This window comes from Danaus plexippus, chromosome 19 (assembly GCF_018135715.1).
Source record: "Danaus plexippus chromosome 19, MEX_DaPlex, whole genome shotgun sequence".
In the NCBI taxonomy this organism is placed as follows: Eukaryota; Metazoa; Arthropoda; class Insecta; order Lepidoptera; family Nymphalidae; genus Danaus; species Danaus plexippus.
In genome coordinates, this window is record NC_083549.1 from 8,306,523 (window position 1) to 8,331,690 (window position 25,168).

General features: G+C 35.8%; 2 protein-coding genes and 1 pseudogene across 5 annotated transcripts; 2 read left to right on the top strand and 1 right to left on the bottom strand.

The window, feature by feature from the left end:
- Nucleotides 1–28: 28 nt before the first annotated feature.
- LOC116767874 (ATP-dependent Clp protease ATP-binding subunit clpX-like, mitochondrial) lies at nucleotides 29–18,177 on the top strand. 4 transcript variants are annotated; one of them, XR_009753024.1, is made up of 14 exons: nucleotides 29–171; nucleotides 9,318–9,446; nucleotides 10,752–10,950; nucleotides 11,655–11,833; nucleotides 13,085–13,210; nucleotides 13,393–13,537; nucleotides 13,787–13,878; nucleotides 14,864–15,017; nucleotides 15,191–15,386; nucleotides 15,614–15,706; nucleotides 16,050–16,178; nucleotides 16,871–17,024; nucleotides 17,220–17,279; nucleotides 17,523–18,177. XR_009753024.1 is itself a non-coding variant. In XM_032658382.2 (14 exons), exons 1-14 carry the CDS (start codon nucleotides 99–101, stop codon nucleotides 17,568–17,570), a joined length of 1,761 nt encoding a protein of 586 aa, XP_032514273.1. In that variant the 5' UTR covers nucleotides 29–98; the 3' UTR covers nucleotides 17,571–18,177. The 4 variants fall into 4 exon arrangements, 3 of the variants coding, with proteins under 3 accessions (XP_032514273.1, XP_032514275.1, XP_032514274.1); XM_032658382.2 differs by having other exon boundaries at nucleotides 16,871–17,008; XM_032658384.2 differs by lacking the exon at nucleotides 17,220–17,279.
- LOC116768236 (kynureninase-like) lies at nucleotides 17,967–21,460 on the bottom strand (annotated as a pseudogene).
- A 580-nt stretch (nucleotides 21,461–22,040) lies between these two features.
- LOC116768064 (cytochrome b-c1 complex subunit 2, mitochondrial-like) lies at nucleotides 22,041–24,686 on the top strand. Its single transcript, XM_032658685.2, has 8 exons — nucleotides 22,041–22,308; nucleotides 22,628–22,857; nucleotides 23,242–23,530; nucleotides 23,589–23,713; nucleotides 23,786–23,958; nucleotides 24,028–24,147; nucleotides 24,260–24,427; nucleotides 24,503–24,686. The coding sequence occupies exons 1-8, from the start codon at nucleotides 22,120–22,122 to the stop codon at nucleotides 24,574–24,576; spliced, it is 1,368 nt and encodes a 455-aa protein (XP_032514576.2). The 5' UTR covers nucleotides 22,041–22,119; the 3' UTR covers nucleotides 24,577–24,686.
- Nucleotides 24,687–25,168: the final 482 nt, after the last annotated feature.

Below are 25,168 nucleotides of genomic sequence, written 5' to 3' on the forward strand. Positions count from 1 at the left end.
GGCAAACATCGGGTGCATTTCTATTTCGCTCCTTTAACGTACCTGTCGAGTACATCGCTAATGTGAATAAGTGGATTGGAACTTGAACAAATTCGACAATGAGTAGCGTTCGACTTAGTTTCGTATCAGTGGGACGGATTGCGGTAAGGAGAAATTCTCAGTTCACATCGGGTGAGTTCTTTGTTTTCTAACAGAGCTGGCTGTGTTCCAGCTTCTAAGTCATGTTTGATAACAAGACGTCATAGCCTAATCTGCGTATTATTGTTTAATTTGCAATATTTTGAACCCTAAACGACCTCAAGGATGTTCCTGTGAGCAAGGTCAATAACAATTGTTTAAATGTATAACTAACATGTGCAAGTGTCTGTTTGTATGAATCGTTTTGACAAAATACGTTTCAAATAACTATAATTTGACGCAATTGTCAAAAAAATTTCGTGTTTTTATTGCATATAACACGAAAACCATCAAAATATTACTATTTCAGATAATGAAAGAGTAATTATTTTACGATTATAATAATAGTTAACCCAATGACTTTTTCAAAAAGTTGTATTAACAATTTTTTTATGTCAAATTCATTCCAAACACAAATGAAGTTCGTCATCACATATCCAAATTAAATCTCTACACTACAATATATTCGTAAACAGCTATACCAGCTATTAATTTAATTATGCTTACACAGTATTACCTGTAGACTGTATATTTTCTTTTGGATTTAGAATGATAAATAATATATACAAGTTTAATAAATTTTATGATAAAAATAAATTTATTAAATTACTATTTGAAAATTCTCATGATTCTCATATGAGACAAACAAGATTCATCTTAAAAAAAGTTTTCCTTGTTGCCTTTATAACATTATAACTATTAAATAGAATATCATACATATATATATATAAACATATATAAATGTAATAATTTGTATCAAATTTGCTCATCAATCAATAAATTACTCTTCATAAAGGTAACTGGCAAAAAAAAATCAGCAATATTAAAAATATATGTCACTAAGTTCATAAACCTCATGAATATAAACCATTGGTATGTTTAATAGCCTTGTAACACATACATATGAATCATTTTTAATATATGAAGCCAATAATTACATATTAATTATATAAAAACTGTTTATATTAAAACTCTTTGGTGACACAATTGCATTTTAAGTTGAAGCCAAAGTTCATATGATATTTGAGTGATTCATTTGAAGAATTCCTATAAGATTCATATTGGATATTATAACATCTCACTGAGGAGGTCTTATGTCTTGTACCCATATAATATAATAAACCTCAATAAACAAATATACAAGATAAAAAAATATATTAGTATATTAATAGTAAATTTACTATATATGTATACATAAAATAAATTTGAAAGTTAGTTTCATTAAATATTTAATATTTTTTTCTGTGTTATTTTTGTCTGTGGCTGTATGCAATTGAGCTGTCTTTCATAATATGTTGTGTTAGGTTACTAAATTGATGACCAGATTACAATTAAAAAACACAGTGTTATTTATTAGTTTTTTTTGTATTATGAAAAGCATTTTCTGTTTGTATACAAATCATGAAAACTAAAAATTACAGTAGGAGTAAACAGAAAAAAGAAAAAAAAATTGAATTTGAATAGTAAGAGAATAAAAAAATATGCTTATTCCATTATTAATTAATAGTATTGTAATAATAAGTAATTTTTTAACTTATTCAGGTCATTATTTAATAGATACATATTTATCCATAGAAAATTATTTTCAGGTGATTTTAAATGAGATTAATTAGTGTATTCAGATGTATTTACTGTTGTAAGATAACTAACAATAGCATGTATTATAATATAGATATAAGAGAAAGTATTCAATATATATGTGCAAAAGATTTAGTCGACAAGAACAAATGTTATATAACGTTCTCTACGATCTATTAAACAAAACTGAAACTATTTCCTTAAATGTTCAGTTGCTATGAAATAGTGTGGGAATAATATTTCAACGAATGTCTTTATATTAATTAATTCAAGTAAAAAAAAGTTATTCTTTTGTAATTACAAACCAGAAGTGTACTTTTTTTTAATTTAGGCTTTTTTTATATGTATATCTAATAGTCAGACTGCAACCAGAGTCATGTAAAGAATTTTTTTATAAACATATTATTTATATATATATATGTATATATATATAAATATAAATATATATATTTGCTGATAGTGTTGTATTGTGAGACTTAGTGTCTATCAAAAGTTTAACGAACTCTTTTTTATAAGTGTCATCATATATTGGACGGCCGTTAACCTGGGCATATATATATGTATGTGTTATATGTGTTATAGGTTCATTCTGTATACTTGTATAGTACCCAACATTTCTTGAATTAAAACATACGGTCGTAATTTAAATGTAAGAATTGTATGATTAATTCAATACCAGTGTGTATTTTATTCCTACTAGTTATATAAAGTTTTATGGAAATCATCTCAGTATTTAACTATAAATAATAAGAGATATTTAATGTCGGCGACTGTATATTATTAATGTGGCATTATTTAATAATCATTTAATAATTAAACTTACCAAATACTTATTTATACATATTTAAACTAAGTCAACACTAACCCGTCACTATATTTCAAGTACATAATATCTGAGACATTAATATTCATATTTACCTCATTTTTTATACAATGTTTCATGATTGAGAAACTTAGAAACTTATAGTTTTCAGTTCTACAATGGAGACTCTTACTAGGAATACTGTGGGGTTTTTTTATAACAAGTTTTGAAGCGTCTTTCTGAGTTTTACCAAATATTTTATATATTAAATTTTACACATATGATATGAATTATGTTATGAATGAAAAACGATAAAGATTTCGTTATTTAGTTTGACTATAGACTCGTGGTAAGGGAACTGTATCAAATATGGCGTCTCCGGAACATAGTCACCGTAATGTCCGTATATCAGAATTCTAAAGCCAGGATCCACCTCATCACCACACCAAATGGGCATTCGAGATATTAAAGAATTTTAATTTATACTACACGTCAATGACCTTACTGAATCTACCTCAATGTATCAAAACAGCTTGAACCTTGTTTTTCTAACGTCGTCTTAGGATTTAACACAAACTCACGAACTCCTTACCGAACTGTGTTTTGGTAAAACCTTTGTTGGATTAGTTAAAGATTTTATATTTCATTACTTACTCAACACATACGAGGTCAACAACTGATAAATTATTTATATAATCATTCAATAATACATGTAAAAAGAAATAGAGCGATAAGAAAAATTACAACCTAATATTTATATACAGTCTAATGTATTAGTATATTATATAATTTTTTTAATATCACCAATATTATATCAATCCTAGCTCGTAACAAACAAACAGTATTACATATTCATGTATATAAGGACGTTATTTTAATGGCGCCGCGAAAACCCAAGCTGAGATTGTATCGAGAAAGTGAAAGTGCTAGCCGGGTATTATCAAGACACCGAGCTTGAGTAACTTAATAAGATACAAAATAATGACTAATGAAAAAATATATTCATAATAGAAGGATAAATATATAAAGATATGTGCATTATAATAAAGACACTGAAATATGATTCACGATTATGATATGAATGTTATGCGAGAGCTTTTTATTGTGACTTAAACCTAAATTTAAGATAATATCTGTTAATTTTCATACGAGTCGAGTTAAAAATTATCGATAAATCGTAAACTTGAGGCCGTTTGGAAAGCGAATGCGTTTTATTAAAACTTTCGAACCCGTCTAAGGAAATTACAAATGTCTTGTGTACTTAATGCGTTTAAAATATTCGGCCTAAATAAGTAGGTTAATGTTAGCTGATGCGTGAACGTAGCCTTGGTTGGGAACATAACATATATTGTTAATGTATTGCAATTAAAATTAATTCTATTATTTCTACTATAAATAAACTAGAATGTTTGTGACTGTATTTTTATGTTTGTTGCTCTTTCATGCAAAAATTACTTTACATATCTTGATGAAACTCTAGGGTAGTGTAGCACAGATATCAGAATAGGATATAAGCTGAGATTTATCCTTAAATTCCGTGTCAGTGTTCCGGGTCAGATGTGGATCCAGGCTTAACAGTTGTATGTAGTGTGAACTCATTGGCGCGGATTACACATTTATCTATTGTTTAATATACTTTGTATCATTTCTCACAGAAATTATTTCGTAGTGGAAGCGGACGAAGTCGCGGACAAAAGCTATTTAATATTGTGTTAAGATAATTCAATCCCGTGATTGACTTGTTATCTTAATTATTAAGCGATTGTGTCATTTTATAAAGTGTTCATTGGGTACAAAAATGTACTATGAAAAAAATGCTTTGCTATATTTTTTGTTTCCATGTTCACTAACCCGCTGTGGTTAATTTTTTTTATATAATGAATTCCACATCGTGATCTATCAATGTGCTTAATGTCAACATAACCCAATCAGCCTTCGTGGACACAAAAAAGGTTTTCATGGCAAGCCTTCATTTTATTACGCTCTTTTAATAGTTATATTTTTATTTAACGTCCAAAGTACGTCCCAGTTAGATATAAGATAAAGGGAATGCTTACTACAGAAGTAATTACGTGGTTTAAAGTAATGTACATGTTATATATGCATGCAATTATATAATTAAATTAGCATAGTTCTAAATCATTTATCTGTGAATCAAATTATAATAATACTAGCGACATAAGTCGTCTCAAACAAAAAACTTTATTGAATAAACCTAAAGATCTCTCGTATTATTGACATCGTATGTAATTAATTTTGTTCTGTGTTCAAAATACGGTTAAAATGATCACCTCCAAAGACCTTAACGTCTGAAATCGGTCAATTGCGAACAGAACTTTCACATTTTAAAATCATAATGAAAGCGAAACTGCGTACATTTTTCAGAATTATAGTAACTAGAGAGAGTTAAGTCGGAAGTGTTTCGCATCATTCAAATTGGAGTTGAACTAAAAATGTTCTCATGGCACGTTTGTTGCATTGAGAGAGATTTAAGTTAACCTATACGAGACAACGTTTTATCAAAGTGTATAAAATTATAAAACATTATTTATTTTTCACGGTTTTATAATTAATAATTTCAACATAGTTAAAGTTAATAGCATTTTTTAACTGTCAAGGTTAGTGAATTGTTATTGACAGCTAAAGTTAGACCCAAGTTGCTCTCCAACCGTGAACTCTACGATTGAGTAACTCAGGATATGGACTAAGGTTATACATCACGTTTAAATTATTAGTGAATACATTTATTTTGCTTTTTATTCCTATTTTCCTATAAATAAGTAATAACCAAACTGTATTGAAACCAATCAAATGCACAATTTTATCCTAAGTTTGATATGACACTACAAACGGAGCGTTTATAGTTTTTCATTCATAAACCTTTTCACATTATAGTATTAATGTAGGCTATTGAATGTTAAACGGGAAACGCTTCGTGTGTAGTGTCACGAGGCGGACTCGTGCTAAGCATACAGATTGCAAATGATATTAATGGTTAGGGTTACATAATAATGTAGATTTTATTAATGCACGTCTATTAATTTTGTAAAATTTTCTGTTTTGGTTCTGGTCAAGGTGATGCTGATATATCGTTCAAAGATAAAATTGTTATAAGAAAAATATAGTCTGAAGAATTTCAAACAACAAACGAATCTATTTACGATAATAGCACGGCCTACGATATTCTTACATGATAAAATTAGCAATATCTGTAGTCTAAGGAAATTTAATTATCCACTATCATCTTTTATTTTATCAATTTTATGTATCACTAGGGTTTATCCTCGACTTCGTCCGCATGAACTTATGAATTGCGGTCACAGAGAAGTGTATAGTGTGTGAAAATAATAGATATCATCAAACTGTGAGCGACCTCTGTAGTCTTCATGCTAAACACAACTTTTATGGCTATGCCACGGAAATTATAGAGACATCTCGATTAAATCATAGCCTATATCTTATTCTGATGTCTAAGCTCCATCACTGATGAGTTTCATCGAAATCTGTTAAGTAGTTTTTGGTTAAATGAGCAACATACACACAGCTGAATGTTCTCACGGACTCCGACTTTCATAATATTGTTAGAGACTATTACACTGTGTATTGAGTTCATCGAACAAATGCACATCTCATAGAATACATACAATTGCAGTGATGTTGCTCAGTAATAAATATTCCATAATTTCAATTATTTTCTACCTCGTATATATTCTCTAATTAAATATGATTCGTGTCATCAGGCTCTCATCTTTAGTCTTTGTAAACTGTATAATATTATTTTAATTCTAGAATAACATTTTGTTTTAAACTCTCTCTGCAAGTATGTTATGATTACACCTTAATTAACTTTTATTATATACTTATCTTATAGACAGTTATCATAGTTGGTGCGAGACTAGTTAGGGTAGCTTAGTATGTGAGTTTTAGTATTTAGTCAGAGTTATTACATTACACTACACACGAAGCGTCTCCCGTTTCTCAATATATAATGTGTGAAGATTTCGTAAATATAATGAATGAAACTATAACAACGTAGTAACGATGCGAGCTCACTTACGAGATGCATTAAAGTGACTACTGTTAACTATTACTAAATTACTATACTAATACTATGAATAGATAAAATATCATATTCATTAGATTTTAGATCATTCAGCCATTCGATATATTTTGTTTTCAGACTAAGGATTAAATCGATTTTTAAAATGATAAGACCGTTTATGTAGCGGTGTTGAGGCTATTGTATTGAACTTATATTTCATTTTAGATTAATATTTTTTCATCCTTTTTTACATAACTTTTTTACGATCTCTTGTTTGTGTATAATATAAGGAAGGTGTATGTCTGGTAAAGATAATAAAATATATACATATGTATAACATTGATACTGTCAGTACGTAGGGACTCGATTGAAACTTGGACTAATGTTAGGGACTTGATAGTGTTTACTTTCATTGTTAGTATCTATAATGTATTACGTATGATGAATAATTTCGCTTATAAATATTTAATACAACGTAAATTATCAGGTTTTTCCCATCCCCAGACCGAGTGTTAAGTTAAATACTCGATTTCTTTACTGACTTCACTCATGTCAAAACAGAACGAGCACACAATTTTTAATGGTATATAATAATAATAGCCTTTTATTCAGATCCATAGAACATTTAAATGGTAAAAATACAAAGACAACTTAATTTAATATACCTTTACAGTTAACCTAGTCTCTTATTTGAATTTTACAACTTTCTGTGGATCTGTTTGCCAGTCGACAAAAGCCACCTCCAACCTTTTCCACTCGCATCTTTCTTGAGCCACTCTGTTCCACGTGACGCCTGCCACTTGTCTTATTTCATCGTCCCATCTTTTTTGCGGTCTGCCTCTTCTCCTCTTGCCTTCTCTAGGATACCACTGAGTAATAATTTTGCTCCATTTATCGTTTCCTCTTAACATGTGCCCTGCCCATCGCCATTTAAGTCTCCTAATTTTGCACGTTATTTCAATAACCTTTGTTTTGCTTCTTATTACACGGTCTGACTTTTTCACGTTCATCATGCTCCTCTCCATTTTATTTATTTGTATATATGTATTACAATTATATTAATTTGTCCATAAAATATATATGTATATATTTTTGGGCTGAATTCGCAGATTATTTTTTTTAAGACAAATTGAAATCATCTCTTGTCATTTAATGAGATCTAACATTTTCGCGACTATTCATTGAAATAAAACTAATAAATATTAGTAATGGACTAAGGATTAAATGGAGTGAAATTGGATTGAGCCATTCTCATCTCGTCTGCCCGTGATCAAGGTTGCTACAAAGTAACCGAAACGTCGGGAGTATGTTGTTAAAAATAATTAATGAACGCGTTGTAAATCTGAAAAATATTAGTTTTATTTCAATCTTTTATATTGATTTCTTCAAAGCAATCTCGACTCTGCTATTAACATAACAGATATATTTGTTATTATCATAAATAAAGTGACGGAGTGGTTTGACTTTGAGGTAAATTTGGCTGAACGCTACAGTGACATAAGCAAGTACGGTATATTTATAAAATTCACACAACAAAATTACGTCCGTGTAGTGAAAAATAACGAATAACGAACATTTTGACAAAATACCAGTAAGCATTTACAATGACATGTTATTATATGAAATTACCTTTAAAAGTTACATATATTAAAAGCCTGCGTCGCGCAGTCATTGTGTCAAGGTGTGTGTGGTAATACCCACTGTGACCGTTTTCGCTGGCGTGTGGTATTTACCGCCTTATATGGTATCCGTTCGTGTTTTGGAAGTGGACTGTTATTATATATTTATAGCTTAATTATAATGTTTTACTGTTGAAGTATATTCCATTCGATTGTTTAAGAGGAATGCCTCCGAAAGCTATTTGTATTTATTCTTAACTGTTAAGGGTCGTATTTTAATGTTCTTGTATATATATTAATGTGTAAATCGAAAAGATATAAAACAAATTATCTTGGCCTAAAGGTCCGCCCGCCTCTCATACGTGAGGGCGCGGGTTCGAAACCTGGCAAGTACCAATGTGATCGTTTCCGAGTCATATGTGCTTTCTAAGAGTATTTAGACACCGCTGACGGACGGTGAAGGAAAACATCGTTAGGAAACCTGGTCTTATAATTTCAAATTATAAGATTGAAATCGCCAACCCGTCTTGAGCGAGCGTGGTGATTAATTCTTTAACCTTCTCCATGAGAGAAGAGGCCTTTGCTCAGCAATGGGCTCAGGGCTAGGCTGATGATGACGAATGATGAGTGTGTAAAAAATTTTAGAAGAGGCAATTTAGGAAAATAATTAATAATTATCACTATAGAAGTTCCATATTTTATACTAAATGAATTTGTCGAAATGTTTACAAAACTTAACATCTTAACGAGCGTGTATCTATCATCAGTTAACAATGTTCTACTGCAATGATAAAGAAATTTACTTTACTAAGAATAATTTAAATTAATTTAATTTAAAATTAAAATCATTTTGCGTTTTCATTTTTAATTCTGAAGTGATTATTGTTTTTTTCAAATTTGATTAGGTAGAGAGAGGAGCTTGGACGGTGGATGTGAGCGTTTAACGCGTGTCAGATAGCATCCCTTTAAATCTACACCTGGGTCGCAAGTCCCAGGCACTGTCGAAGCTCCTCTCTGCAACGCGATGGACCCGGCACCCGCACGGTGAATCCATTGAATGCTCAAAGGTTTCGTCTCTTAACCCAAAAAAAATCTTTAGTAGCGTCAGGTGTTCAGACGTGTCGCGCCATCCGTCGCTCCTGTGCCCGCAGCATCAGCACCGGCGTCTCCCTCAGGAAGGGCACCGGGGAACTGCCGCCATCACACAACAAGGATGGAAATACATCCGGTTAGTACAATATTTATTACCAGAGACACTCAACACTTACATCGCCATAGACCCAGTTGCTCTAGTATTTAGAACGACGTATGAGTATACTAGGTTTAGTTTTCGACTTTGTCCTTGTAGATTTACTAATTCTGTCTAGATCGAAATGGACAATATATAAAAAGAGTATATATATACTACAGCTTTTTTCGTCATATTTTTATTTATTTACATAATGCAACCGTTAATCTGAGATTCCGCGGACTACAAGAAATTTCTAGAAAAATGCCTACGTGTTGTGTCAGATACAATATTTAAGAGTCTTATAAAAATTCACATGAAAAAAATTACTCGTTTTCACATTAGTAATAACATAAATATTATATTTGTGCTGCGATTTAGCTTTTTTCGTCATATCTGAAAAAGTCTCACTTCAATGAGATCAATTGGAAGTCCTCTTTAGAAAGCGCATTGATAGTTACAATTGAATTGCAAATTGTTTTAAACAGCAGATCAAATTGCAATTTCATCGTTATAATTGCATCGAGTTCACCAATCTTATCATGCAGTGTCTCACATCCAAGGTGAAAGCGATTCTCTCGGTTCCCATCGGAGGCTGTAATTTAATTGTTCATTGTGTAAGGATCACGGGTACATAAACATTCTATATATGTACATTTCCATACATTATATCGTTTGTATGTGTGGGTGTATATTTTTATCGCCATCTGTTATCAGTGTATAATTTATAATAATTAAATAGCCCATGGCATGTTGTGAGTTTTTTAAATAGTCTTATAATTTCAGTTTTTCGATATCATTTAATTTCTTTTTGGTTCTTTGTTTGTTAAATACATCTTTTTCATTAGAATATTTTTTATGCATGTCTGATCAGTATAGAAGGTCACTCGGTCACTTATAGTTTTATTGGCTACGAACAAACGAACAGTTAATAAGTTCTTCCGACGCTCATATATATAATATTGATAAATATATTTTAATAGTACACACATGGCAACTATAGATAGTGAGTGTTCCTAGCGAAAGTTCATTGACAACTGTTCTTGTAGCAATACTTGATAAGATTGTATTATAAATATTAAATTTTAAAGGTCATTGATCCATAGAAGCATGTTCCCGTGAATCAGATGGTTGGTAACACAAGAGTCACGTTTTGGTTTTTGAATTTTTGTTTTACCAATGCTATTCATATACGGGTTGCATGAGAACCCCTCCACCTATTGCCAGCTTCATCTTATTCGTACATGTCTCCGTTAATAAATGCATTGTAATCATTAATATATTATCCGCATCACATCGACCCAGGAACATCAGGTAAGAAGGGCGGCAGCGGAGTCCTAACATGTCCTAAGTGCGGGGACCCCTGTACCCACGTTGAGACGTTCGTCAGCTCGACACGTTTCGTGAAGTGCGACAAGTGCCACCACTTTTTCGTGGTCCTCAGCGAGGTGGACACCAAGAAGAGCATCAAGGACAACACTGAGAACAAGTCCGGCTTCTACAGGTCAGTTCATATTGGACAAACTGTGTTCTATACTAATGTGCTAAATATAGTTTTTAAATGTATGTGTTAAAAGAAATCAATAAACAGACAGACACACATCACTCTAGACATAATATATAGTACATAAAGTATAGTAGTAATAATATATACCGAAAGAGTTGATTTCAGTAACTTTTCCTGTGTTTGTTTGAGTGTCGTTACATGGTTTAGCTGGTTTATATCATAATATCGTTAACGAATTAATGTTAACATCATCCTTATAAGATAAACTTCGAAATTTAAAATAATATTATTCAAAACACACATTTGGCGAGCACAGAGCGAGTGACGACGCGTGTGATGTTAAAAAAATTAAATTATAATAAAAAATTGCATAAATTGATTGAGGTTCATTAATCTAACCTTAGATAGCATTTGATTCCGATACAATAAGACCTTGGTTGGGAAATGTCTGCGTTGATCAGTCCGACGCTCATGTTGATTGAACAATTTATTCATTGATACTAAAATCATCTGCTCGTAGATAGAACTGATTTTTACATTTAAAATTTACAGCACTGAACAAAATCGTTCTCTCGTCTCTTAATCAAATATATTATAAATTGAATACAATAAGATTTATTTATAAATTTAACGTATATAATATTACTATATGACCTGCAATAGTTATGCATGTCCTGCAACACGTGTGCTTCCCATTCCAGGAAACCTCCTCCTCCACCAAAGAAGATCTTCGAATATCTGAACAAGCACGTGGTGGGTCAGGAATACGCCAAGAAGGTGTTGTCAGTAGCCGTCTACAACCACTACAAGCGTATATATAACAACGTGACGAGCGGCGCGCCCGCCGACGGACAACATCCGCTACATCACACGCACAGAGGTATGAAACATTCAATGCGAATACCTCACTTATACACACACAAGCAATACTCATGAGTTGTACACACATGAGCGAAACACGTGACTTGTACACAAAAGAGTCTAACACGTGACCTGTAATATAGTTACGTGAAATAGATGACAAATACATAAAGAAGCAAAACATATAACTTGCACACAACCCAGCGACCTCACCATTTGTACATTCAGGACTTTACATAATCGAGCAAAACACGTGACTTGTACACGCTGCATATGTCTACATAAGTCAAATAAATACCAAGGTGTGTATTTTTATAATATTCATATATTTTTTTGCTCTTTAAAAACTAACTGTTATAAGGGACTAATAATAATATGTTAGAATAAATGCAAAATTTCTTGTAAAAAAAAAATTGGTAAAATGTCCGAGCATGTTAAACACGTGATGTGAGCTTGATCTTATAATTAAAAAAAATAAGATACAAAAAAATAGTTCCAAATGTAATCTAAATAAATTCATACAAGTCGTCGGAGGCAAGACGTGTTAAATGATAAGCATACGACCAGCGACGCTGCTCCGCTCCGACCGCTCCGGGACCTGGTCGAGCGACATTCAAATACTATTTTATTGTTTAAGGTCAAAACTAAACAAGAACAGAGAGACAGTAGGGACCCGTCTTGTGATGGGTCGATGGACAAAAACTTATATAGAAAGTGTAACGAATCGTTACACGAAAAACTGTCACCATTTCTGCTTGTTACTATAGAGTCGCTCTTCGATACTCGTTTTTGGTGCTAAGACCAAAGACAATGTAATTTTTTTGGCGTTTCAATATATTTGATGCAGATCACGCTCTTTATTATGTATAAAGATATTATCTTGAATATAATAGATTTTACTGAAAAATGAAAGTGATTTAATTGAATATCAAACAACGCGTTGAGTACCTAACAAAGGACATTTTAAATTGTTGGTACTGCGGCAAAAAATGTATTCGTTAAATTAGATGTTTTCTTTGAGCTGTACTAGGAGTTATCCAATTCGGTAGCAAAATGTTTCTGCAAAAAGCATTATACGGTGTTGATAAAAAAATCAATATATAGAATACTCGGGTCGTCGTGTTTGGACACGACGGTTGTATTGGCAGTGATTGGGATGTGATGTGATTTAAGTCACAGGTTAAGTTAAGGGTATTTAAAGTTCGGAATAACAATGTCGATTAATATTAAATACTGTATATAAATCTATTAATTGTTTGCCGTCTGTTAGATCTGCTCCACGTGAACCAGGGCCAGAGCCCCGGCGCGGGGGGAGGGGCTGAGGTGCTGGAGAGGAACAACCACGAGCTCAGGCTCGACAAGAGCAATGTGCTGCTGCTGGGACCCACCGGCAGCGGTGAGTACATGTCAACAAAATATAGTATGCGGACACGATGGCTCAGCGGAAACAGTGGCGGTAGACTGAGTTCACAGCTTCAAACTCTTCTTTCATATTAAGTGCCAAGAAAATATTAGTCAATACGTTTGGAATGTCTGTCAATGATATTGATTATTTTACGTGTGTGTGTGTCGGTCCAGGTAAGACCCTCCTCGCTCAAACCATCGCCCAGTGCCTGGACGTGCCGTTCGCTATCTGTGACTGCACCACCCTCACCCAGGCCGGGTACGTGGGCGAGGACATCGAGAGCGTCATCGCTAAACTGCTACAGGACGCCAATTTCAAGTTAGTATGGACTAACTATCTAAAGAGATATATTAAGAAGGGAGGTCAAGTTACACTGGCCCAGTCATTTCCACTCATTTCTTTTTTCTTTGGTTCAATCTTTAATTAAGACTAATAAAGTAAAATTTTGCATTTTTTTATAATTATCGCAAACGGCTCGATCTATGTTACATTTCCTTTACCCTTATCTAAGGGCCGAGGCTAAAGTTGTGAAGTTTTTAATGAATACGTTATTAATTTAACCGCCAGTGTTGAACGAGCACAGACCGGTATAGTGTTTTTGGACGAAGTCGACAAAATAGGAGCCGTGCCCGGGATACACCAGCTGAGGGATGTTGGAGGTGAGCTACACACACACACACACACATATATATATATACATACATGCACACACATTTTATTTACTGTCATTAATGTGATTATCTCGTGGTGGCCTGGAGGGTAAAGGGCCGCCTCTCATGTATGAGGGCGCGGGTTCAAAATCGAGCAAATACTTACTAAGAATATTTAGACACAACTGACAGACGGTGAAGGAAAACATCGGGAAAACATCGCCGATCCGTCTTGAGCAAGCGTAGTGATTAATGCTCTAACCTTCTCCGTGTGAGAAAAGGTCTTTGCTCAGCGTCTAGCACAACAGGCTGATGATGATGATGAGTGATTTTCTTTCATATTGTCTAATCATTAAATACGTCGCCCTACAATAAGTTTCCACCTCGCACTCCATAAGCGATAGCTAACTGTCTCATTGAAGCATCTCACCCGGTGGTCACGGCTGATTTCTATTGAAAATTGAAATACGACGGTGAAGCTGGGTTGGGTCATGGGTTTAAGTGCAGGAAACATTAGGTCAGGCGCTGGCTACTTTACTTGCAAATCTATACTTATTTATGATATATTCCATCTTCCATCAAGAAAGGCGTAGCTAATAATAAGATTGACTTCATTAGCATCAAAAAACGTGTTTTATTTAAGGACATTTTAGAGATTATCAGGCTAAGTAACAGTAGTAAGCAGCTCGCAAGGATGTAAAGGTTAAAACACACTGAAGAAAAAGGAAGTGGACAAAAAACACGTGTAGGGTGAGCGAGAGTCAGGAATCTGCGTCATTTCAAGGTTGCGGATTATACAATTTTCAAAATCAAAATTCTAATCTGCCCAAGACCAGGAGAGTTTTTCGCTCTTTGAGGGCGGCTTGTGTTTAATGTCAGGCGGACTTGATTGATTGTTTCATACTAGAACACACCATAATAACTCACAGCCACAAACATTACGCCGCTATAAAGTCACCCCATAATAAGTCATCCATTATCCTACCCTCTCCAGGCGAGGGAGTTCAGCAGGGTATGCTGAAGATGTTGGAGGGCGCGCTGGTGTCCGTCCCCGAGAGGAACTCGCGCAAGCTGAGAGGAGACGCCGTGCAGGTCGACACCACCAACATACTGTTCGTGGCCAGCGGCGCTTATAACGGACTGGATAGGTGAGACATGAGAGACTACAGGAGACTACACTAGTGTAGGGAACACAATAATGACAATCGTATCCTTAAAAGTTAATATTATTGATGGATTTTTATTATTTCCATCGCCCTTTGACTTACTAAGTTCCAGCGAGGTCATACATCACAGTAGTACAACCTCCCCCCTCTCACAGACTGATCCAGCGCCGCAACAACGAGAAGTACCTCGGCTTCGGTGCCTGGGACCCTCGCTCGGGGCGCCGCGCAGCCCTGGCCGCCGCCGCCGCCGACGCCTCGCCCCTGGACAGCGCCACGGACGAGGCGGGCGAGAGGGACCACTGGCTGCGAGCCGTGCAGGCCCGGGACCTCATCGACTTCGGCATGATACCGGTGAGGGTCCACACACACGGGCTCGGGCGGGTTACACACAACCTGCTCGATGAATTGCTCGTTATTTATAGTCTGTTTCAAGTTTAATGCATATATCATGATATCTAGAGACTCAGCTTGTATACTATAACGTAACTTTAGCCGCCACACCGTACAGGGTCACCGGACCTGAGGGTAGGTCCACGACACGTCAAATTGTTATATTCTGCCGTATCACTCTCTTGCAGGAGTTCGTCGGCCGCTTCCCGGTGCTGGTGCCCTTCCACAGTCTGAACCAAGATCTGCTGGTTAGGATACTCACGGAACCCAAGAACGCCATTGTATGTACAGCAACTACATGTTACGATTGATAATGCACATGGGTTAGGAGTCGGGTGCACGGATATGAGTATTGAACCCCGACATGAGCTTAAAGTTTAGAGTCACGCGGACGTGAAGATGAGAGAGATGTTTAATGTATTCTACTGCCTGCCCGGCGGGGATCGTAAAAACACATTTTGCTCGATTTGACTTAATTATAGCTTACATTATAACTGACGAGATATAAAATGTTGGAAAAATCAACACCAAAAACTATGAGAATAATCAAATCGTTGGCTTGGGGAGGCGGGTCTTAATACCATATTTTAATATATATATATGTGTGTGTGTGTTTGTGTGCAGGTGGCTCAGTACAAGTTGTTGTTCGCGATGGACAAGTGCGAGCTGTCGTTCAGCGACGAAGCCTTACGAGCGGTGGCCGCACTCGCCATGGAGAGGAAGACGGGCGCCAGGGGATTGCGGGCTATCATGGTAATATATGGCATTCAATAGATTCACGGTGCGGGGGCCGGGTCCAGCGCTGCAGGAACAGGAGCTGACGCGCGTTAAATGCTCAGTTCCACCGTCCAAGCTCCCCTCTCTATCTAACTAAATTTGAAAAGAACCTTCTACTAGGGCTCCTTACGAAGTGCGTGCCGAGAATGAATTGATATTAGATCTAGACAGGCCCAAGTTCTTTAGTAGGTTGTAGAGAGATTAGCTGGTATAGCTTAGCTTAGCTGTTACTGATGAGACAAGTTTGTGAGGACGTGGAGACGTTTGTTGCTCTGTCACGCAAAAACTACTCAATAGATTTTGATAAATCCAAGGACTAACGTAGCATGTACTTCAGACCGAGACATAGGCTGTGATTTGTATCATGAAGTCACGTGACACAGCCTGACCGCCTCTGTGTGTGTGTGGACTATCTACACTTTGAACAACTTTAAACTTTTCTCTGTCTCTTATTCCGGTTACATAACTTCTATTTTAATACGTTTTTTTTAATTCTTGTTAATCGGTTAAGAGTATAACCTCAGCTACTCACGGATATCCAAAGTACAAAACAGTTGACGAGTTACAGAAGTAATCGTAATTAGTTCGTCCTTGGGAGCTACACGGCGAGGCTACAAGCACTTGTGTTAGGTTTCCGTTTGTTTAATATTAGTGTGTATACTGTTTAGGAGAATCTGTTACTGGAGGTGATGTTCGAGATCCCCGGCTCAGACATAACCTGCGTCCACATACACGAGGGCTGCGTGCAACGAGCGGAGCCGCCCACCGTGAGGCGGAGGGAGAGGGAGAGGCAACCCTGGAGCTCGGTGCGACTCTCTAATTGTACGTAGACACACACACACGCACACACAGAGAGAGAGGGAGAGGCTTATAGACGCTCAGGACGAAGGTGGACGACTGTAAGAAAACACGCTCGCACACACACACACACTCCGTTACGACGAGGAAAACCATTAGTCTGACGTCACACAGACAGCCAGACACCAATATTAAAATATATATTATAAATGTTCCCAGGAATGTGTCAGACCCGTTGAGTGGCCGCGCTCTAAAAATGAATATTCAATGAGAATACACGTTAGTAGCTCCCTCTGTGCCGATCCACGCCGCCGGCGGACTCGCGCCACAGACTGTACTCCTTATGGCTTATTATTTTCATACATGTAGAGTCATCAGCGCTATTGATTGGTCGCAACACATCGTGTAGTCATACATCACGCTACTGTAATTCCTCTCATTATCGTCGCTGGTTCTCACAGATTATTTTTTAAGTTTCATCGATTGCTCATATAAAAGTGATATTATTATCTCACGTTGCAGGAGATGAAATCGGATGCTGAGTCTGAAACACACTCGTGTGCTCTGTGACACGATTCGTAACATTAATATAGCAGATAACTATCAACACAACCACGCGAGAGACTCCATACATGTGAGAAAAATACACATTTCTAAGTCGCAGGAATCGGAATGGATCGTTGGAACACCCTGTATGTGAGCGATGACGTGAAGCGCTCGGCTGGTACAGCACGGAGCGCCCGGGTCAGCGGACGCTAAATCGGCCGTGAATTAACTTGTGTGGATATTTCAATGTTGTTTATAATAAAAAATATATATTAAAAAAAATGGCAAAAAATTTGGATAAATTCATTGGAAATCGGTGAAAATCTTCAAAGAACCATACGACATAGCTTGTGATGTAAATTACTGTAAATAATAGAGAACCTAGTTTATAGTTAAGGTTAGTAAATATGTGTTATCTGGTTAAGTTACAAAATATTCGTTCTGCGACTCCCTGGAATATTTTGGTTTGAATATTTTTTCTCTATTTATACAACGCGAGGTTGCGAAGTGATAATCGACAGTTTTCTGGCGATTTTAAAAATTCCTCGTCCGAGCGCTGCGATGAATCACGTTGCGACTAAAATTCAGATAGTCTAAGCCTATTTTCGAAATAAAATATAATGTAAACGGATTCAGATGTTTCCTTTCTGCGCGCCACCCTGACCCTTTCCCCGGATATTTTTTTAAGGTTTCTTTTTTGAGCATGTCTATCAAGATGTCGGCCGTGTTATAAACGTCTTCGTAACTGACACTCAGACTACAGAGGATCTGGTGTAAATCGTAAGACATTTGGTTATTTGAAGTCGGGAATCAATCCACGAGCTCTCAGGGTCGAAGATATTCTGTAAGCTCGTTCATGTTCCACCAAGCGTGGTTGCCTCTCCTGCTGTCTTCTCCCGGAGAGCCGATCGTGAAGCCAAATGCTGATAATTTAGTTTCAACAAGGAATATCAAGTACCCTGCTATTTCCAGTGATTTCTTTCTAGCGTTGCTCATACACGCCTGGAGGATCATTTCCAGCGAACCTTCTAAGCCGGCCATAGAGAGCGAGTGCGGCGTCTGTTGTCGTAATAGGAACTGTGTTTCGATCCTGTTCCCCCACCACCCAGCGAAGCCTGGGAGTAAGTTGAAGTGTTTCTTATTAATGTTCAAGCCGGGGCCGCCGTTAAGGTATTTGTATGTACACCCAACAGCAAAATCCACGCCCAAAGACTTGAAATCGATGTCTATACAGCCCACAACTTGACTCAAGTCCTGACTTTTCTTATATCCAATTTCGCGCTGCGTTCTAATATACAGCTAGTCAATGTTCCAGGGCTGCCTCCTCTGTCATGGCACTGATTAAATCTTCTAAATCGTATCTCCCTCTGGCCTTCACGATATTGACGGCATGTTTCGTCGTGACATCTTTCAAGATAACCTGTCTGTCGACCGCGTATCCGTCTGTGGGGAAGTTCGTGTCACCGATGAGTATTTTGAATGATTTTTCTGTGGGTTTATAGGACGTAGCGATCGCTCGATGGATGTTAACTGTGGTGGATCCTGTCATTGTGGCTCCATCAATGTCCGCTCCCACTAACTCTGCCATAATTCTTCCAAAACGCTTCGAATATTGGTAGTATTTATGTCCATCTACAGTCCATATCTAAACTCCATGTGTTTTCCATTTCTCGATATCGTTTGAAATACACTGTTCGGCGTCCCTAGACGCGAGTCCCAGAGACTTACCGCACATACAGATACTGTCTTTTTTAAGATAGAGTCTCTCTCGACGCATATGAACATGTTCTGTGAACCTTTGCATTTATTATGCATTATCATATAAACGGAAAAACATCGATGGTTGATATTATTTGGTAAATTATTAGAAATGGTATTTAGCCTAATTTTGGTCTTAAATGTAAAAAAAATATATATAAGTTTTCAATGTCCTTTTTATTTTGATTTTTTTTTGCACCGAATAAATAAAATAAAAAAGATTTTGTTTCAAAATTATTTTTTTGTTTCCAAAGTAATAACCGGCTCGAATCTACTTCCGAACGTTTATCGATTTTTTGAATGTCGTCAATCCAACTATATGGCTACAATTCAGTAATCCTAATTGTGACTTCAGTCCAGACTGTTAAATTTTATTTCCGCCGTTCTACACGACGCTGCTAGAATATACTGTGCTCGTCTCTGCACGGATGAAGGCCAAATTTTAAACAAACAACCACAACAATTTAGTAAACCTTAAAAGTCGACTTTTAGAAATCCATCGTTTTAGATGATCCCTTGACTGTTAATCCTAACTAGAAGATGAACAATAGGCTTAATGTAATGGACGTGAAAAAGTTGTGGTGGCCTGGAGGTTAAAAAGTCCGCCTCTCATACGTGAGGGCGCGGGTTCGAAACCTGGCAAGTACCAATGTGATCTTTTCCGAGTCATATCTACTTTCTAAGAGTATTTCGACACCACTGGCTAGAGAAGGCTACAGCAAGCCTTGGGGTCTAAATAGCCCCAAAAAAGTTCTGGTGCAGAAGGCAAGGGGAAACCACTGCAACTATCTTCCCATGAAAGTCATCATGTATACGGATCACTGATACGTGATGACCACGACGAGTCTGCAGAGATTCTTGCGACGATGTTTAATGAACGTGTACTGTGTTTAGAAAATACACATTCTTGTAGAAAGTCTGAATATATAACACTAAAAGACATTTGTCTCCTGAAAACAATTACATTAGATCTAGTTCCCCCCCATTTATAATCATTTGGTTAACAAGTTAAAAGTCTTCAAGTTATATTAGTTGAGACATTGTCCGCATGTTTCCTTACAATACTTGTAATAGGTTCCGTTATATCATAGTAATGTATTACCTGTATAATTCCGTTATGTAAATAATACGATATCTGTTATTATATGTTTGAGTTACCATACACCCACTCTTTTGGACATTGATCTATCGTGTATAACTACAATTACTTTATTAAAAATTATAGGGTTCAAACTGACTTCCGCGGATATTTGTAACTACTTTCATTCCTAGAATTTGGAAGCAAAAATCGATATCCATATTTCATGAGTGAATAGTAATCAGTATGCTTAGTTTCCCGTTTCTCAATCAATACTTAGGTACACACAGACTACGCATATTTGGTCTGTAGGTACTTAATCTTTTAGTTACGAAAATAGGTAAATTTTAAATGAGTATATGTATGTGTTTGTTAGTCGACTATATAAAATAAATATTAAGTCGATTTGGACGAAGCTTTTCATGGACTTTAGTTTTAACGGTAAGCTTAGCTACTTTACCTTCCAGCAACCCGAAGTCTTCCTATATTTTGTACCAAATATATTTTTAGTGTTATTATAATAGTGCACCTACCTTGATATCAAAACATAAGCTTTCTTCCGTAACACAATGTAATGTCAAGATATAATTCTATTATTAATTTATTTAGTTGACTTTATTTATTAAATTATTAAAATTTTATTACATTGCCAACCCTTAAGTCTCCGGAGGGATGTAAGATCCCTCTGTGTGTTCTTTAGTCTGTACAATGGGGAATGTTCCGAGGAACTGTTTGATGTAGTGCCATCGTCATCATTCCAACATCTCACTACTAGCCGTAGGGTCGGATTTTATCCACATCACCTAGATGCAGTCAGTTGCAAGACCGCACGTGCGTCGCGGTCATATTTGCCACGCACGCGGAGGATGTGGAATGATCTTCCGCCCGAGGTTATCCCAGAGATCTACAACATGGGGTCTTTCAAACATCAAGTTTTCAAGTGACCCCTTCACAAACAAGTTCGGCAAAGCATCTGCAACACCTCTTATATTGCAGATGTCCTTGGGAGACGGTAACTACTTACCATCAGGTAGTCCGTCTGCTCGTATGCCCCTTTAGGACATAAAAAGAAAAACATTGTGGAAGTAATACAGATAAAAAAAACGTCTCATTATCTCGTCAATAAAAACTCATTTGATTTGATGATAATCAGATAGATTTAACGATTAATGACAATAATCATAAACGCTAATTGTAAATATGAAGGTAAGCTAATGACATCTTTTAATTTTATCCGAGGTTTTAGTTTTGCTTTATTGACTAAAAAGAGGTTGCAAAATTCTTATCATACATAAAACAGTGTGTGTGATAGAGAGAAGAAATCCAAACTCTTCTACAACAGGCCTCATCCTAATAGATTAGGGCCAGATTCTACAATCCCCAAAGGAAAGCTTAGTACAAGGTTCTATCGTCACTCTACAAAGAACATAAATGACCGACTTTAAAAATATGATTATCTCTATGTGCAACAATGATCAGTGGATCAGCTCTAGGAGCTATGCCTCACTTTACTTATACGAGACTCAAATTTGTTTGCAAACTTCTTTATGGTTTTGGTGTTTTAATATGAATAATTATCTAAAGAGGTATATATAATATAGTTTAAGTCACCATTCAACTGACTCGTAAAACCTCCTTATTATATCGAATGTCAAAACTGAAATAAATTGTTACATAGTTTGTATTATAATATTTTTCATAATATATTAAATAATTTACATAACTACTAATTTAATAATGAAGAGATTTGCTAATCAAATTCCTCAAAGCCTGAGGAATTCCACTAGCAGGAGTGTGAAGTCAGCAATGTCCAAGCCGAGGTTTGGTCCGACGGGTATAGTGAGATCGGAGATGAAAAATGGAATTAAGATAACCTCGGCTCAAGATACAGGCTTTATGTTTGCAGCTTGCACCATCATGTTTCAGGTTTGAAGAATTAAAACTTTACAAAGATGTAACGTTTCCCTGTTTAGTCTTTTGCCGAAAATTTCAAGCAAATGTTTTATTAATATTTAATTATTAACGCTGGTCTGATTATTCTATGGACACCTATCTAACATTCCAAATTTTTCACTATTCCCTTAGTTTAGTAAGCGTTACTCATTATATAAAAACATTATATATCACATTTATGTTCTACCCACTCCTCTAACACCCTAAAAGTAATCCATTAAAACTGGTTAAGCTTTCCTTAATACTTAAATATATTAAAATAAAAAAATCTAATAATCATCATTAATTAAAGGCTGGTTCTCGCTACGAAACTCATGACGATTTGGGAGCTACTCACTTCCTGCGCTTGGCTTCAACAGGCGGCGGATGTAGGGCTACAGCGTTTTCCAAACTCAGAGTATTACAGCAGGCTGGAGCTTATATAACTACGACCTTGGACAGACAAACCGTAGCCTACACCTTGCGATGTCCACTCCATATGTTTAGTGATCTCAAATATTATTTATTGGACACAGCAGTGGGGTACGAACACATATTATTTACATACAACTAGGTTCTTGAAATAAACTGTTCAGAACGAATATCAATTAATTCTTGGAAGGTACTTCGAAGGCAGGCCCAGTAGGTTCTTTTCAAATTTGGTTAGGTAGGGAGAGGAGCTTGGACGGTGGAGGTGAGCGTTGAACGCGTTTTAAAGAGGAGCCCCTTAAACCTACACCTGGGGCGCAAGTCCCAGGCACTGTTGAAGCTACTCTCCATGCTACGCAATGGACTCGGTACCCGCATAGTGGATCCATTGAATGCTAAGAAGTTTTGTCTGTCTTAATATTGATTTCTTTAATCGGTGTTTGTATGTTAGAGACTATACTAGAATAATATTTCAACTCAAGATTTACGTCAAAACAGTTGCTGCTACCATGATTGGGAAATAACGGATCTCAAGCCGATCGTGCGAGGTGATCTTAACAGGATCCATCCAGAGCAGAGAGTCATCGACTTGATACAAAAAGCGGCCTGGGCTGGTCCTTTGGCAAATTCTGTATACTGTGAAGAAGATAGAATTGACAGTATGGATGGAGAAAAGCTGAGGAATTACGTCTCAATGAACTTTATTCCTCCTATGTGTAGTGTAGCAAGTGTTGGAGTTCCGTTTGAGGAAACTATGAAGATTGCTGAAAAGATAGAAAGAAGCAGCGTAAGTTTATAAAGCCGGTTAACATATTAAGCACAAAATCAACTGACTTTTTTTCCAGGAAGAGCATTTGCCACAGAGTCAGAAGGTTTACCCTCGTATGGGCCATGAATATTACGACCTTGGTCCAGATAGTGACACATGGATAGCAGTCGCTGTTCCAAGCTGTGACTCATGGGATTTCCAGTGAGTTATAAATTGTAATGTTTTTATCAGTTATCTTTATTTATCTTTAAATAAATATAAAATCGATTGAAGGGGTGTCTTTAAGCACGCAATTATTGCATCAGCGTGCGGCACAGATAACATGCAAGGGGGCATGACATCGATGAACCGTATTCCTCAATCACCTCTGGGTCTAATAAGTGATAAAGATGTACACACAGATTGCAGAGCTTTCAACATATCGTATATAGACACTGGATTATTTGGTTAGATTTCAACTTTGGGAACTCTTATCTGAAAATTTGAAATGTTATAACGATGTATTCAAATTAAAGGTATCTTAGCAAAGACATCTTCATGCTCCGCCTATAGGATATCAAAGATGATAGCTGAGTTCCTCGCTCGTGTCGGTGAACTCGGCGTTACACAAATCGAAGAAGGGAAGGAGAGACTTTGTTAGTACAACCAAATTATATAGACAAAAGAATTATCGTAACATTAACAATAAAACTTAGATATTTTTGAGAAAGGATTGATAATACAAACTAATGAATTACTCCTTGTTAGTGCTCAACCTTGCTATTCACGATGAAGACTGTGTCAGGATATGCGAAGGGTTGGCGCTGCAGTCTCTATACAACAGTCAGATAGACTGCGCTGAAAACTCTGCAAAGATTATACAAGGAATAAGTTCCGAGGAAGTATCAGCAACAGCTAAATTATTGTCCTCCAAATGTTGGTTTGTTTTTATCCAATTTGTATCATCAAAAATTGTTTTACACGAAAAGGGAAAAACTGTTTTTTTTTCAGGTCACCAAATGGCTATAGCCATTGTTGGCGATATCGGTGTTGTACCAGTCGATCAGGACATATTTAGACGATAATCTTAAAATAATAAAATGTTTTGAAAAAGAGCACCATATATGATTGTTAATTCCTGGTTTTATTTTCATTCTAACTATTGATTGATAAATATATGACGGTTGGTAACTTAACTGTAAAAATAAAAATTCATAAGGGGAGTATCAATTAATAAGCTACCAATAGTAAGATTTGTTACTATACAACTTGTAATTTGGTTCCATTTACAAATACAATATAACTTTCTAGTTTTTGTCTTTCAAAATATGATTCAATATGAATTTAGTTTTTTTCCTAAACTAACAAAAACTTTTTCAATACGTAAAAAAATCATCTCTATGTTAACGACAGTTGTGGGATGAATATAAGTCTATTACGATATGAATTCTAAAATTTATGATGTTCTCTGTGAGAGTATGTATATTGTTAGCATTTATTAGCAGATTGTATACCAGTCCCAAATTATATTTTTGATTTGCATATAATAATATATAATCTTGTGTATTCGGTGTGAAAACAACAAGGAGGTGGAATAAAAGGCTGTTTGAGAGAGTCCCGTAATTTATTTTTTTATTTTTTAGAACAAAAAAATGTAATAATAATAACCTAAATATG